The sequence below is a fragment of the Phyllopteryx taeniolatus genome, chromosome 10, assembly GCF_024500385.1.
Source record: "Phyllopteryx taeniolatus isolate TA_2022b chromosome 10, UOR_Ptae_1.2, whole genome shotgun sequence".
Classification (NCBI taxonomy): Eukaryota; Metazoa; Chordata; class Actinopteri; order Syngnathiformes; family Syngnathidae; genus Phyllopteryx; species Phyllopteryx taeniolatus.
Genome location: NC_084511.1, coordinates 29,888,310 through 29,901,189, shown reverse-complemented (window position 1 = coordinate 29,901,189; position 12,880 = coordinate 29,888,310). Strand labels below are relative to the sequence as shown.

Below are 12,880 nucleotides of genomic sequence, written 5' to 3'. Positions count from 1 at the left end.
ATTTGTGCCTAAATCAAGACGAGATCATTCAATCTGAACGAATACTTTTTGGGTCATTTTGGATTTTTGGTCCGGTAAAATGGGTGCCTCGGCGCCATAAAGGTTAGGAAACAGACGGGAAAAGGACACAACGCTGACCGGTTTCAGAATCTTTTTATTTGAAATGTCAGTGTTCAAGAGAAAATAAAACAGCAATATAAATATTAGCAGAAAAATAAATGTAACACAGGGATAAAGCAGGGGGGGCTAAGCATTTGATAAGAAAGATAATACAGCAGGAAAGAGTAGTATTAATTCAGCAGCGGACGGACGGACACGTATATAATATTTATCGTCATTTGTTCATATGGACAGAAAGAGAATGCACAAGATCAAATCACCGCAAAAAGAACATTGAGAGGTTACACAAGGATAGAAACATTTTCAGATTTGTTTCTTTTTTTTTTTTTGTCATTTCTTTACAGCGTGATAAAAGATAGAAGAGAAAATGAAGACAAAAATATGCGCAACACATCACAAGTTAACTAGTCTACGTGTGTCACCTTATCTAAAGTTATCTTTCATTTGTTGTATGTACACTGTAGAGTTAGTTGGCATGGCGCTTAGTTACTACATTGCAACGCAAACTGTTGAAGATCATGTCATATTTTCATTTTTGTTGAATAAATCTGGTGGGTTTTTTTCTTCATTTTCTTGAAAAACAAACTGCAACACATTCCAGTAGTGAGCCACGCCTTGTGGAGAAGGACGTTGGATTTGGGACGGCGGCGGTCCCGACAACACAAACACCTGGCTCACACCGTCGACGGGACTTGATTTGTTTATTTACAAAGAGCGGGCGGCGGGGTCACGACGGAGGACGGGCGGCGACGGACGAGCGAGGCGAGCGGGTTCGCCTCGCTGACCCCGGCCCGGGGTCAGCCCATTTGAGCTCAGCGGTTCCTCTGTACATTCAGCGAGCGGAGCCGAGGGGCGGTCGGGCCGACGGAACAATGTTTTAGGCTCCGCCCACCACCGCCGGACGTCATATCTTACGCATGCAATCGCTCGACGCTATTGCAAGAAAACTCAATAACGGCAAATACGACACCCGAATGTGATTTACACCCGACATCAGTGCAATACTTCAGGTTGGCTCTTAATGTGGGGGAAGTGATGGGGGGGCGGGGCTTGGGGGCCAGCTGGACACCCCCTGTGGCCTCTCACTGCGGGTGCATGCTCGGGTCATAACAGGAACAGGAGATTACCGGCATACATATTCAAACTGTGGTTTACAAAAGTTCTTTTCCGTCGGGCAAATGCTACATGTGCATTGCGATTTTGGCGGGGGGGACGTCCTCCTCTTTTGCTTTTTGCAATGCATAGTTTGCGACGCTAAACTAGTACGATGTGGTTTGAACCTTTAAAGAGCATGCAGACGAAGTTTGTAATAGCGGTAAAAGATCCCGCGCCAAAAAAGGGGGCCGAGCCTACGTAGAAATATGATGGCGGCGAGCGCACTCGCAACGGCTGACTTCCCGCGCACAACAACTCCGACATGAAAGACGACAACATTTCTGTGGATACATCAACCTTGGGAGCTTTCTTGTCTTAGCCAAAATCAAGCAAAAAGAAAATCACAATAACCCGAACCCACACCCGAGCACCAAACATCGACCGATTACAAGCGGAAGCATTCGGGCGCCTTCGAGACGCTTCCGAAGGAGCCGCTCGGACCGCCGCTCGTGCGATAGCTGGTGGTGGGGTGTGGGGTGTGTGTGGGGGGGGGGGGGGGGGGGGGGGGGTTACACTTCTCGTCAGACCGGATTGAGCATTCCTGCGCCTCCTTTTCTACTTCTTCTCCTTCTTGGTGGACTTCTTCTTGGAGGCGGGGGTCTGGGCGGCTTTCGGGGGCTCGGGCTGGCCCGGCTGGGGCGGGGGCAGCGCCTGCTGGCCCGCCTGCTGGGCCACGGCCTGCTGCTGCTGCTGCTGCTGCTGCTGCTGCTGCTGCAGCTGCAGCTGCTGCTGCTGGGGGTTGGAGGTGAGCGTGGCCGTGCTGCCGGGGATGTAGACGTTCTGCCGGTAGTCGGGCACGTGCTGCAGGGTGAAATGGGGGCTGTAGCGGGTGCTCAGGCCCATCGTGCCGGGTCCCAGGGTGCCGCTCGCGTCGCTCACTTAGGGGAGGGAGACAAAAGGGAGGGGAAGACTTGTTAGAAAAGGAGAATTCGGAGCAGTGGCTGCGTAGAAGCCTCGTAACGTAATAACCGGCCAATCACGTAATAAAAGTCATTTGGAGATCGCTCGTCATGCTGACCATCGACTTAAATCGACAAAACAAGAGAGAGAGCCTATGCATTTGCGCAGTTATATCCCAAAACAAAAGGTTGCAGTCCAATTCATTATGGGCTCACTTATTACATTTGCAAAGATTATAATTGTATTTATTTATTTTTTAAGACAAAGTGATGCCCTCGCAAGTGGGCAAGGAGAGCGGGAGAGCGACAAGTCGCAGGTTCACTTTCAGCCGTTTCCATGACGGGCCAAAGAGTCAAACTGATAGAAAATGAAGACACTCGCAAGGAGCATGGAGAAGACGCAAATCACAGCCTAGGCCACGCCCCTAAAGTGCGTATGTGGAACTTTCGGCTTCATCACACTTCGTAAAACATGTTTACTTCGAATGTTTTTTTTTGGTTTTTTTTTTAATGGTTGCTTTTGTTGGAGTTGATCTTTTTTTCTCTTCTTAAAATACAAGATACTGCTGTTATTGTTACAATAATATTATTGTATTCGAGTCTACAGGAAGAGCGATGTCTATATATTATTATTGTTATTATATTTCTCCTTTTCCAATATGTATAAATCAACTTTATTGGACTCGGAGTCCCCCAGAACGATACCAAACACCCAAAAGTCGGATATCACCCCAACTTTAGCTAGTTTGTGTCGCGCGGCAACAACGTCGCACTGTTTAGCAATCCCAGTCGTCCCCGGAAACGGAAACGTCATCCGCTCCGAAGCTTTGAGCCGAACGGAACGTACGTGTGGAGCCGCTAAAGGTTGCGCAGATAATAAGTAGCTTTCATTACCGCTCAAAAACAACCAAACCAGCTCAAGAGTTAACGTCTACCCATTAGCATTTCTCCCAGCTAACCATGCTAACTCGCGTTTTGAGTCACTTAAATTCATGTTGCTTTTTCCACGAAGTCATCCATTCTGTTGCATTTTATGTTACAGTATGTAGTTGTTGTTGTTGTTTTTTTTGTATAAACCTGCGCTAAAAGGTGACCGAACGTAGTCAGTTGTAACTGATCAGCGCCTCTTGCTTTATTTATAGCTTAGCCGGCTAACGTGGCGCATTACGCTGCGGTCACGTGGCAGTGGAAACTTGAGCGATGACTTGAGAGCTCGTTTGCCAAAGAGCCGCTCTCGTCTTGATTTCGGCTTATTTCGCTTTCGTAGTCCACGTCCGGCTTCTTTTTCCGAGCGGAGACAGAAATGAGAGCGAGCGTGGCTAGGTTTCGTTGCAGTTGTACCTTTCTTGAATTCCGACTTGAACTCGCCCCGTGGCCAAACTCAAAACCTAACAAATTACTTTTCCACATTGAAATGAATTGAAATGCCGTGAATCCGTTCCAGCACCCAAATTTGGGTTCTATTGTTTATTTACTATATTGTAAAATATAAAGACATAAAACAATAGAAGACAATGCAATTAAATCAGCTGGTTTGATAAAGTGTAAATAAGTGTGTCGGCGTGCGCCTTTGAGGGGCGTGGCCCGAGCGAATGCCATCAAGAGCTCAGCCTCGTGTTAGCGTCCGTGCTCCTTGCGAGTGGTTTCATTTTGTATTTGTTCAGTTGAATGTTTGTCTTGTTCAATCAATCAAAAGGCTGAAAGTACATCGGCAACTGTTTCAAATTTTGGCACATAGTAAAAAAAAAAAAATTCATAAAAAATAAATAAATACATTTCAAAAATGACGACAAGGCGTCTTACTCACCGTTAGCTGCGGCCATCAGGGCCTGGAGCTGCTCAGCTTCAGTCGGGGGTTGGGGCCAAGGGCCCGTTCCCATGGCGACCTCGGGTCCGCCGACAGCCCTGCGCGTGCGGAGACAAAGACGAAGGTAAGACGTCGTTTTGCGTCGGCAGCTGACAAAGCAGCTGACGAGGAGCGCGGTTTTGCGACGCGCCACAGTAGCGAGCGTGTTTGTACGATATGTGCAAGCGGTCGGCCTTTTTTCTTTCCAGAAAAACCGGAGGTTTGTTTCGAAATAGCGTTAAATACCCTTGAAGGTGGTAAGCACTGAAAACACGTGCAAAGGCTACGGAGAATTTCGTACTGAATTGTTGCGAGAAAGCGTTGAACTCGGTTGGGAGCTAAAGACGAGCCCCGTGACGAAAGCAGGCTGCGGCGCATACCCCTGGCGCGAGGGCCTCCCCCACGATACAAGTAACGAGCGAGTCGGCGGCCGACCGGCGTAAGCTCCGGCCAACACTCTACAGCTTTGCGCCGCGCGCGTAGATCCACACGACATAGACACTTGAGTGAAAGCGAACTGCGTTATTATGTCTATATTAAGGCGAGTCCGCGAGCTAGCGAGCCAGCAAGCTAAGGAGCTCGCCCAAAACATCAGCGCCTCGCTCGGAGCGCGTCTCCCCACGTGACAGACACACGGGAAAGTGAACCCTTTATTAACCACAGCCACGGCGGCACACGGGCCGACGTATTCGATCGGCAGGTGAAGGCCTTGGGCGGACGCGCCCGCACGGTCCCGCGACTCCAGGGCAGGCCTCATTTTTCCAGGATTTCAGAGCCTTATTTTACATCCATGGTCATTTTTTTGAAAACCACCCTTCTCCCAATTTCCGGGCCTCTTTGGGTGCACGTTCAACGCGTGCTGCCGCAAACCGATCGTTTCCGTGTGGGCAAACATCTTTGTTTATTCCAAGGTGGCAATTTGCGTGTGTCGCAATCTGTGATTTGTCGCGCTGCGCGAACGAACGCAAGCGGCGCTGTTCACAAGCGATTTGAATCTGCGTTACACGAGTGATGCGCAACAACCAGCAAGCGAGCCATCAACACGCCCGTTCCTCAGGACAACTCGCCGGACGTCGGACGCCTGCTCCCCGAGACTCCAAAGTGTTTTTACGTCGGCCACGTCCCTCTCGTCGCAAAAGACAACGAGGCGACGCTCCGTTTGTGCTAAACGAGTCTCTGACTTATCACATCCTGCGGCTGTTGAGCGCTCCCTGTGGTCAGCCCGATCGGGAGTCGCAGTCCAATGAGAGGACCGCTCGGCCCCGCAAATATCCTGCGGCCATGTTTTGCTGGCTCGCTCCGGACCATTTAGGCACATCCGCTCTCCATGTGCAGATAAGCGCAACGCGTCGGCTCGCTTACTTCAACGGCAGCCTTCTTCCCGCCGTTCGCTTGATAAATGACACGAAAAGTCACGCGTGATCACGTTGGGCGACAACCACTACGCACGCACGCACGCACACAGTAAAGGCTGCAGAGGAAGTTCGACAAGCGCCATTTTGTTTGCTTTTGCACACATATACAGTCTGGCACAACAGCGCACGCCGATGAGTGCCGCGGCCCTTTCTCCGCCACAGCAGGCATTGTGGCCTCGATGCACACGGCGCAGCAGACTTTTAGGGAGACTAACACAAGCGCTACGACTTCGATACAGCTACACACACACACACTCAGCCGGGGTTGCACTATCACAGGAAACTCTCTGCCCCGAGAAACCAATCAGGTCCATTTCCTTTTTACAAACGCTGATCAGCTGCAAAGGGCAGAGAGCGGCTAAGCTTTGTACGTCGAAATGACGAGTACCTTGTCCCGCTCTTCGGCGTCCATCGAATGTGTGTACCGTATGGCATGTGGGGACTAAAAACACAACATGTTACACGCTCGCAAAGGCACGTCTACTTTTCAGCGAGGAGGCAATGACATTGATTTTGTCGAAGAACCTTTGCACGAACGCTCGCAAGAGCTGTATTTTTCTCCCACAAAATTGCCTTTTACAAAGCTCTCTCGTCGACTCGTTAGGTTTTCATCGCCAGCTGTTCTCGTCAGCCCCGTCCCTCGTTTCGACCAATCAGCTCGCGTCTCGTCACATTGTATTTCGTTCAGCCTTTCCCTGTTCACCGTCGTGATGAGTCTTCTGTTCCCTCGCGTTCCTTTCCTACGTTGAACTTTGTTTTCTGGACTTTCTTAATTTAGTGTTTGCTTCCATGTGCCTTGTTTGCCTTTTCTTGCGAAAAGAACTAATTTTGGGGGGGGGGGATGATGTCCTTCACCCTTCGCCACTAACATCACGCAACCTTCACACAGCGTCGGAAGCTAAACAATTGTTTTTGAGGACGACAACAGCATCGACAATCTGCAGCAATTCGCGCAACGGTGCGCAAAACGATCACGTGGCGTCACTTGGATTAAAAAAAACGCGCTCGTCAGATGTTGGGAGGCGAGAACAACCGCGTCCCTCCCCCACAGGCTCCGGCCGCCGTCGCTCATCTGCGGGCCTGAGCGGAGAGGAGAGGAGAGCAGCGGCCGGGGGAGGGGGAGAGCAGGCTGCGGCAGCCATTTTAGAAAGCAGGGAAGCAGCGAGGGGGGGGGGGGGTGGGGGGAGACCGCCTCAGACTGCGTGCATGGAAGCACACAGCTCAGCGTTATCATTGCAGCTGCAGTCGTTGAATCGCCATTTGTCATCCTTCATCACTCATCATCGTCGTCGTACTTGTGAGCGTGCGTGAGAGGAGCGCAACGTTGACTCACCCGCTGGGTCCTGGTCTCGGTCCCTGGTTAAAACGCCAGTCATTGTTGGGGGGCTTTTGCTGCAAGAAGAACACAAGTTGCAACATGAATCGCAAATTCAGCAGCGACAAACTTCACGACGGCTTTCGTGGGACGGTCGCTGTTGTGGCTGACACATCTGCGCGTGCGCGTGCGCGTGCGTGTTTGAAAAACGACGACGACCGCAAAATGGAAAATAAGCACGGGAAATCAAAACCTTAAAGGAGAAAAGCGGGAAAACGTCGACTAGGCTGCGGTTTTTCTTTGCATTCAACAAACGTGCGACTTTGCAATTGAAAAATCGAACTTTTCCGGTCTTATTTGCAGTCATTGGGACGTCATGCGCGATAAATACGATCTGTGGAGGGGAAAAAATGATACAAATCTAATCAATCGCCATCTGCCTCGAATTTGGGAAACCATCGAGCCCGAGGAAAAACAACCAATGAGAGAGACTGAGGCCTCGCAAATAATAAAACGTCGCGCTGGTAACACGTCATGTCGTAGGAACATTCCATTACGGGGAAAAGCTGCTGTTTCTGGAGTAAGAGGTCAGCGCCAGGCGACATCATCATCATCATCATAAAGACAAGAAGTGCTGATTATTTTCCAATTGTAAATTCCCCTTTGACACCGGGCGGGAACTGGACGACAAGTTGAATCCCGTATAAAAACGTTTCCAATCACAAGCTGCTTGAAAATTGCTGTCGTGTGTCACAATGTGCTTTTTTTTTTTCCTCGAAAGAATTTGGGCCTCTCTCGATAGGAAACATGAAGCGTGTTTGATTTTCGTAAACAAACGCCAGCAGGTGACTGCCAAAACTGCCCGGAACTGCAAAAGCCAGTTTCAACGTCCGTACGAGCCTGCGCGGAAACAGACCACGAACGCGAGAAACCCTTGGACACAACGCGCCCCCCGGATAAAGATCATTCAGAGTTTGGACTCTTCGGAAAAGCCGCCATGTTGGCCAAGGAAGTAAGAGCGCAATCCGGCAGCTCATCATCATCATCATCATCATCATCATCATCAGTGGACAACAGGAAGTCAGGGGTCAACGGACGACCTTGTGACTTCCCGTTTGCAACCCGAGAGCTTTTCTTTGACTATTTTGTTCCCTTATCCCTCCTTCACATCCCACCTTCCTCCGCTCTCCTCTTCCTCACAGCTACTAAGCAAACGCACAAGAACTTTTATTATTATTTTTTTTTAATCTGCTGTCAGCGTTCCTCCAGTTTGTCCTTCCATTACCACAGTTGGAAAAAAAAAACATTTGCATCATCACCAAAAAAAAAGTCGCCCACTTGGCAATCAAAATAAGTGCATTAAAGAGCTGTATCCAAAAGGATGTCTTCACAAAGATAATAGTAAAATGCTACTCTTAAGTGGTATTGTTAGCCTAATCGTCACATTTGATCCTTTATGGAAAACAAACAAGGTCATTGCTATTTCTAACAGTGACTTGGGCAGTTCTGCTAACTTAGCTAACGAGGCTAACGATACGCGGTTGACGTTTTCAGCGCGACACGATACGGGAAAAAATCGTGAACCCTCCTGTAGCAAAATAACGGGACCGAGCCCGAAAACGGTCGCTGCTGTCGATAACAGTTGGCCAAAATAAGTCGCGACAACCAGCAATTCGCAACATCCTCTGTTCTTTGACGCCGCTGCTGATGGATAAGAGGATAAGGATGATGCTATTGAGAAGGTTGAATTTGCGCGACACGTGCGGCTCATGTCGTACGGTTCCCCGAGACGCTCGTGCGTTGGCATTCGAAGCCGCGCGTCGGCCGCTCACCTCACCGGGCGAGCCGCCGAGGCGCTTCCTGCCGAGGGTGGTGTCGAGCGTGTTGCTGGGACTCAGCGTGGGCGTCTTCATGAACACGAAGTCGCTCCTGCTGGAGACGGTGGAGTAGCAGGGTCTGTAAGTGCGCGTGTGCGGGTCCCGGGCGCCGCCCACCACCTCCATGTAGCGGATGGGCCCGTCCGTGTTGAGCTGCAGGTGCGGGTCCTTGCCGGGCCTCTGCCGGTAGCGGCCGGACCGCCGGCTACCGTAGCAGCAGCAGCAGCAGCAGGGGTCGCCCGCGCCGTGGCCGCGGCGCCTCAGGCAGCGCGCCGTGACGACGGCCAGCGTGACCAACGACACGCCCGACACGCAGGCCAGAGAGATGATGAGGTACAAGGTGATGTCCGACATCCCGTCGCGCGGGGAGAAGGGCGTGCGGTGAGGCCTCGCCGGCGCATCGTCGGCCGCGGCCTTCTGGTCCACCGTGACCGTAATGTTCACCCGCGTGGACCTGGGCGGCTCGCCGTTGTCTTGGACGATGACCGCGATGTCGTAAGCGGAGCCTTGTTCCTCCTCGGCCCACTTGCGGGCCGTGCGCAGGTCGCCGGAGCGCGCCCCGATTCGGAACATGCTCGCATGCGGCCCGGGGGCGACGGAGTAAAAGAGCCAGGCGTTGTGCCCGCTGTCGGCGTCCAGCCCCACCAGTTTGTTGACGAGGTAGCCCGGGCCGGCGGACGGCGGCACGCTGAGCCGCAGGCCGCCGTCGTCGTCTGCGGCGGCGGGGTGCACGATCACGGGCGCGTTGTCGTTCGCGTCCACCACGAACACGTGCACGGTGACGTCGGCGGTCCTGGGGGGCTCCCCGGCGTCGCGGGCCCGGACCTCGATCCGGAAGGCCTTCAGCTGCTCGTGATCCAAGGAGCGCATGCTGAAGATGCGGCCGCTCTCCGAGTTCACGTAGACGTAGGAGGAGAGCGGCGAGCCCTGGACCAGGCCGGGCAGGATGGAGTAGGCGACGCGGGCGTTGTCGCCCAGGTCCGGGTCCGTGGCCGAGACGGCGGCGATGGGGGCGCCGGCGGCGTTATTCTCCGGGACGTCCACGGAGTAGGAGCTTTGGGAGAAGGCGGGGGCGTTGTCGTTGACGTCGGACAGCGTCACCACGAAGGCGGCCTGCGACGACAGCGGCGGCTCGCCGCCGTCGGTGGCCCCGATGACCACCTTGTACTCGGACTGGCTCTCGCGGTCGAGGGCGCCGGCCGTGGTGAGGCTGTAGTGCGTGTCGAAGGCCGAGTTGAGCTTGAAGGGCAGACCGCGCGGGAGGCTCAAGGTGACCTCCCCGTTCTTGCCGGAGTCCAGATCCCGAGCGCTGATGAGGGCTATCACCGTTCCCGGGGCGGAGTCTTCTCTGATGGGGCTGGTGAGTGACGTCAGCGTGACCTCTGGCGCGTTGTCGTTGACGTCCGTGACGTCGATAATGACGTTGCAGGAGCCCTCCATGGCGGGGGAGCCCCCGTCTCGGGCCTGCACCGTGATGTGGTAGGACGCGGCTTTCTCGTAATCCACCTCGCCCTGGACGCGAATCTCTCCGCTCTTCGGATCCACGTCGAAAAGCTTCACGACGCGCTCGGGCGTGTATTTACTGAACATGAACGAGATCTGGCCGTTGCGGCCCGAATCCGCGTCCGTGGCGTTCAATTTGGTCACTAACGTGCCCGGCGCGACGTTCTCGAGCAGGCTGACTTTGCTGACGGACTCGTGGAAGACGGGCGCGTTGTCATTGACGTCCAGAACTTGAATGAGAAGCAGCGTGGAGCCCGATTTCTGCGGCTGCCCGCCATCCACGGCGGTCAGCAGCAGCTCGAAGGACGCCCGCGCCTCCCTGTCCACAGCTTTGTCCACCACGAGCTCGGGAAACTTGCTGCCGTCGCTTTTGGTCTCCACGTTGAGTGTAAAAAAGTCGTTTTGTTCCAGCTGGTAGGTGCGTAAAGAGTTGCTCCCCACGTCGGGGTCGTGCGCGCTCTCCAAGCGGAAGCGCGTGCCCTGCGCAGCGGCCTCGGACACCTCCAAAGACACGCTGCTGGTGGAAAAGTGCGGAGCGTTGTCGTTGACGTCCACGACGTCCACCGCGACGCGCTGGATCTCCAGAGGGTCCGACAGAAGTATCTGAAGGTGGAGCGAGCAGGACGGGCTCAACTCGCACATCTGCTCCCGGTCCATTTGCTGCTTGATCACCAAATCTCCGCTGGCTTGCCTCACCTCGAAATACTGCGTGCCCGTTTCGGACACGACGCGCAGCCCCCTCTCAACGATGCTCTGGGGGCTCAGGCCCAGATCTTTGGCGATGTTCCCCACGATGGAGCCCGGGCTCAGCTCCTCCAACACGGAGTAGCTGAGCTGGGCCGAGGCGGAGGCGAGGCAGGCCAGAAAGCAGCACAGCCTCGCCAGCTGGCTCCCTCCGCCGGAGCGCTCCATTGTCCGGGAAACGCCGAAACTTCTCGCCTCAGCGTTCAGCGGCCATGATGAGTTGGGGTGAAGACGAGCCCGTCCACTTCGGCGGCGAGAGGATCCGCTTTGAAGGACCAGTGACGGCAAGTTTGGACGCGATCATGACCGCCGACTTTCGCGAGAAAACCAGGCCGAAAAGCTCAACTATTTCCCCCACTCGCGCACACACACACTTCGCTCTGGCTCGCCCTCTCCCGCCTCCCTGCGCTCGTGGGCGGGGGGACGAAGCAGAGGCCTCCCCCACTCACACGCACACGCGCACACACAGCAAAGTTGCTCTCTCACTCGCACGCACGCGAGAAACTTTTTTGACTCAAGAGTTTGAGGAAAAAAAAAGTCAGATGATGTGGATGTGCTCATATACGAGGCTCGGAAGAAAATACGGCTTCGAGGGCAACCGAGACATATTCCGGTGCGTCTTTTTCAATCACGTGTTGGGGAAGAAGAAGAAGAAGAAAACAAAAAAAGTTGCCACAGTCTTTTCGCCCATAAGAGGGCGCCAAATACAAACGTGCCACCTTTAAAACTTGCTCAAAAGCAGCACAGAGAAGGCCGGACAAAATCTCCAAGATTCTATTCGTTTGGAAAGAAAACAAATGAGCCGCTTCTCCTCACGCGGGTCGCGGGCGTGCCGGAGCCCATCCCAGCTATCATCGGGCGGGAGGCGGGGTACGCCCTGAACCGCTCGCCAGCCAATCGCAGGGCACATACAAACAAACAACCATTCGCACCTACGGGCAATTGAGAGTTGTCAATGAGCCTACCATGCATACCATGCAGTGCCCGGAGAGAACATGCAAACTCCACACAGGCGGGGGCGGGGATTCGAACCCCAGTCCTCAGAACTGTGAGGCAGACGCTCCGACCAGTCGTCCAGCGTGCCGCCCAAATCAAATATATTTGAGCAATTCATTGATATTTTACCAGAAAGACATGTCTGAAAAACAGGACAGCTTCTTCCTGCCAGCTTTTGCCGATGGATGAGACGGATCCAATTTTACGGCTCATTCACATAATTCATGAAAACGCCGATTGTTGTTGACCAATACTGGCCACTCATGCCGGAGGAGCATCTGCCCCACTTGCACACTGACTGAGGAGTATCTGCACCATTTGCACAATCGACATGGTCCCGGATGATCGCGCTAGTCGCACAATGCTCATTGCACCGCACTATTGCACTATGGCTCATTCGAAGTGCTCTGAGTGCGAGAGGACTCTGCATCTTTTTGCACAATTGTCAAAAAAAGAAATACATGTACCGGCATTACCAGATAACTATTAACCCTTTACTGCTCAGTTTTGGTCAATGTCTTTCTGTCTCCAAAGTGTTCTCTGTCAATTGACTGACTGTTGTCGTACTCGAGCGGCCCCAACTACCGGAGACAGATTCCTTGTGGGGTTGTCTGTCTGGATGTCAAAGAGTGCTTGGGCAAGCCACTGAACCCTGATGCGCCCCCAGCGGGCCTGGCACCAGTCGCCCATTGGTGGGTGAATGTGAGGCTTTGTGAAGTGCACTGTGAGCGTGCAGACAAAGTGCTCCAGAAGTGCAATCCATTGACTTACTTATTGTTATTTCAGTCTGCTGTGGACACCCAATTCCATCTCTGGCGATCGTTAAACAATTAACACCTGTAGGCCTACTCATACAACATATTGTTTAATTTTGATGATGCCGGAAAAAAAACAAAAAAAATCCAGTGCAATATGCCAATGGAACGGAAATGGCGCCGTTTACTCAACTCGACACACAACAAGAGCCCGACTTGTAAAATGATGCCACTTGATGCGACAATCGTCGGCTC

The 12,880-nt window shown here is 53.1% G+C and overlaps 1 protein-coding gene across 24 annotated transcripts in view; it reads right to left on the bottom strand.

Annotated features, from left to right (window-relative positions):
• Window positions 1–134: 134 nt before the first annotated feature.
• The window catches only part of LOC133485289 (protocadherin gamma-C5-like), a 294,682-nt gene continuing 281,936 nt past the window's right edge, over window positions 135–12,880 (bottom strand). For 10 of the 24 annotated variants that reach the window (XM_061788764.1, XM_061788752.1, XM_061788763.1 and 7 more), the window contains exons 2-5: window positions 6,769–6,827; window positions 5,824–5,877; window positions 3,982–4,079; window positions 135–2,153 (exon numbers count right to left, since the gene is read on the bottom strand). In XM_061788764.1, coding sequence (XP_061644748.1) covers window positions 1,831–2,153; window positions 3,982–4,079; window positions 5,824–5,877; window positions 6,769–6,827 — 534 coding nt within the window. In that variant the 3' untranslated portion in view covers window positions 135–1,830. Of the gene's footprint in view, window positions 2,154–3,980; window positions 4,080–5,823; window positions 5,878–6,768; window positions 6,828–8,582; window positions 12,870–12,880 lie in introns of those variants that run through there. The other 14 variants (XM_061788774.1, XM_061788753.1, XM_061788772.1 and 11 more) reach the window with 5 other exon arrangements.